The sequence below is a fragment of the Limulus polyphemus genome, unplaced genomic scaffold, assembly GCF_000517525.1.
Source record: "Limulus polyphemus unplaced genomic scaffold, Limulus_polyphemus-2.1.2 Scaffold6703, whole genome shotgun sequence".
NCBI classification, from domain to species: Eukaryota; Metazoa; Arthropoda; class Merostomata; order Xiphosura; family Limulidae; genus Limulus; species Limulus polyphemus.
Genome location: NW_013672313.1, coordinates 25858 through 28818, shown reverse-complemented (window position 1 = coordinate 28818; position 2961 = coordinate 25858). Strand labels below are relative to the sequence as shown.

At 36.3% G+C, this 2961-nt stretch overlaps 1 protein-coding gene across 1 annotated transcript in view; it reads right to left on the bottom strand.

The window, feature by feature from the left end:
* The window catches only part of LOC106473987 (microtubule-associated protein futsch-like), a gene marked incomplete at its 3' end in the record, with an annotated part of 22082 nt that extends 19708 nt beyond the window's left edge, over positions 1-2374 (bottom strand). Inside the window, exon 1 of the mRNA XM_022402373.1 lies at positions 2228-2374. Within this exon, the coding sequence (XP_022258081.1) occupies positions 2228-2342 (115 nt within the window). The remainder of the gene's footprint in view (positions 1-2227) is intronic.
* Positions 2375-2961: the final 587 nt, after the last annotated feature.

Genomic DNA, 2961 nt, shown 5'->3' with positions numbered 1-2961 from the left:
TTAGATTAATCAATCTCACTTTAAATTAATCAATCTCATTTTAGATTAATCAATCTCACTTTAAATTAATCAATCTCATTTTAGATTAATCAATCTCACTTTAAATTAATTGATCTCACTTTAGATTTGCAACGTTTTTGAACAGTTTATGTTTCAATCAACATTTTTTACCACACAGACAAAAAACAATTAATATTGCGCATGATGGTACAAATACATAAAAAATCAGATAAGTAAAGACTTGATTAAAGCCTTTTTCAATTATTACATATTTCACTTCTTGAAAGGAGGAGAAAGAATAAAGCGACATTTGAACGCTTTGGACTAACTATTAGACAAAATAGGGCACAAATGTATGTTGCTTTATTATGTTTAATAAAACGGGCCAGACGTGACTTAGTGGTTAGTGTGCCGGACTCTAAATCCTAATGTACATGGTTTGAGCCTCGTTGTCACAAAATCATGTTCTGCACCCTGTGATTGTTATTTGTTTAGAGTAGCCCAAACGGCGGGTGATATTTGTTTAGAGTAGCCCAAACGGCGGGTGATATTTGTTTAGAATAGCCCAAGCGGCGGGTGGTATTTGTTTAGAATAGCCCAAGCAGCGGGTGGTATTTGTTTAGAATAGCCCAAGCAGCGGGTGGTATTTGTTTAGAATAGCCCAAGTGGCAGGTGGTGTTTGTTTAGAATAGCCCAAACGGCGGGTGATATTTGTTTAGAGTAGCCCAAATGGCGGGTGGTATTTGTTTAGAATAGCCTAAGCGGCGGGTGGTATTTGTTTAGAATAGCCTAAGCGGCGGGTGGTATTTGTTTAGAATAGCCCAAGCGGCGGGTGGTAATTGTTTAGAATAGCCCAAGCGGCAGGTGGTGTTTGTTTAGAATAGCCCAAGCGGCAGGTGGTATTTGTTTAGAATAGCCCAAGCGGCAGGTGGTGTTTGTTTAGAATAGTCCAATCGGCGGGTGGTATTTGTTTAGATAGCCCAAGCATCGGGTGGTATTTGTTTATAATAGCCCAAGCATCGGGTGTTATTGACTAGCTTCCTTCTACGTAGCCTATCAGTTAAACTTAGAAACAGTTATAACACAGATCGCCTTTGTGTATTCTTGCGCGATTATACGAAACATGCAAACAATTAAATTAAATTATGAGTTTATACAGAGAAGAAATATTAGATTTGTACAAAAACAAAATATTAGATAAGTATCATTTAAATTGTTTTCGCGATGTTTCGATTTGTACAGCAACGAAATATTAGATAAATAACATCTGAAATGTTTTCCCAGTGTTCGTTCTCGAATGTAAAGTTGTGATAGTTCTTGTCTAACTAAGTAGTACATGTAGATATCACACTGCAGATTTTATATTTTATATATTTGGCCACCAGGGGATAACTTAACAGATGAACAACTTCTCTAATAAATTTCATTTTTCAGCTTAAGTTTAAGCTTTTAGTCAGAAGTAGTAATTAGAATATTTTTACATTATACGCCATGTTGAATTAGGCACTGCGGGATTACGTTTATAACCACATAACTCTGTAACACTAAAATATGGGGATGTTTTACGGTTACAGTACCTGAATGTAACACTAAAATATGGGGATGTTTTACGGTTACAGTATCTGAATGTAACACTAAAATATGGGGATGTTTTACGGTTACAGTACCTGAATGTAACACTAAAATATGGGGATGTCTTACGGTTACAGTATCTGAATGTAACACTAAAATATGGGGATATTTTACGTTTACAGTACCTTAATTTAATACTAAAATGTGCATAATAGCTCAGAGTTTATCGAAATTACAAAGGAAATCGTATTTTTGTGATGTATTCATTTTCTCAGATAACATAAAAAAAATTTCAGTTTCTAGTAAGTACAGTGTCAGTAATATTTGTTGGTGTTATAACCCAGAAGCAGAGCTTACTACATTAAACCCTTACAACCGGGTGGGCTGTAATCCCAGACAACTGCCGCCTAATATTCGATCGAACATCCTTCGCGCAGCATTTGGCCAGAGTTACGTATACCTCGGTACTCCTCAATTTTGACCAAAACGCTTCAGCATGTTTTAAAACAGTTTTACATCTGTTAAGAAGTTTAATTATTTCAGAAAATACAAATTAAATGAACTCTGGCAGAATCAAACAGATATTTTATTTCAAACTGTTTATGGGTATTTTTCTACTGAGTTCTAGAAAACCACAAAGTAGAGACTTCCTTACCTTTAGAGACTTTTTCGAGTATTCGTTCTTTATGTTCATCAGAGTGGGGTTCCCCAATCACCAGTAGGAGATAACATCCACCCGGAGGTGGAGGATCCGCCGGATCGGGGTCCATGGCAAGTAAGACTGGAGAATGAATGCTCCAGCTACGAGTCTACTTACCAATAGAATGGGCCGCGCTTGCGTTAGTATAGCACAATTTGCTGCAATAGCGCTGTCACGTGAGCCCTTCGGCTATGAACTCGGAAGTAGTCGGGCATACTCGTATACATAAAACGCTAAACTAGCTTCGGTTGTCATGGCTACCGACACGCTAAACGAAATGTAGCTGTCCGGTCTTAGCTCCAGTGCAGAATGTACAGTGACTGTCTATCTACTTAGCTTAAAACCTTACTATCTTTAATAAATTCTGCATCTTGTTACACCAGCAAATGAATTATTTTACTGGAAACAAAAGGAGTTGATTTACCAGCATTGCAGGTGCCACCTGGAACATTGTAGCGTTAAGATATACACACTTCTAATGTAGTCAGTTAAAAAATAATATATATGTATACACACTTCTAATGTAGTCAGTTAAATAACATATATATGTATACACACTTCTAATGTAGTCAGTTAAATAACATATATATGTATACACACTTCTAATGTAGTCAGTTAAATAACAGATATATGTATACACACTTCTAATGTAGTCAGTTAAATAACAGATATATGTATACACACTTCTA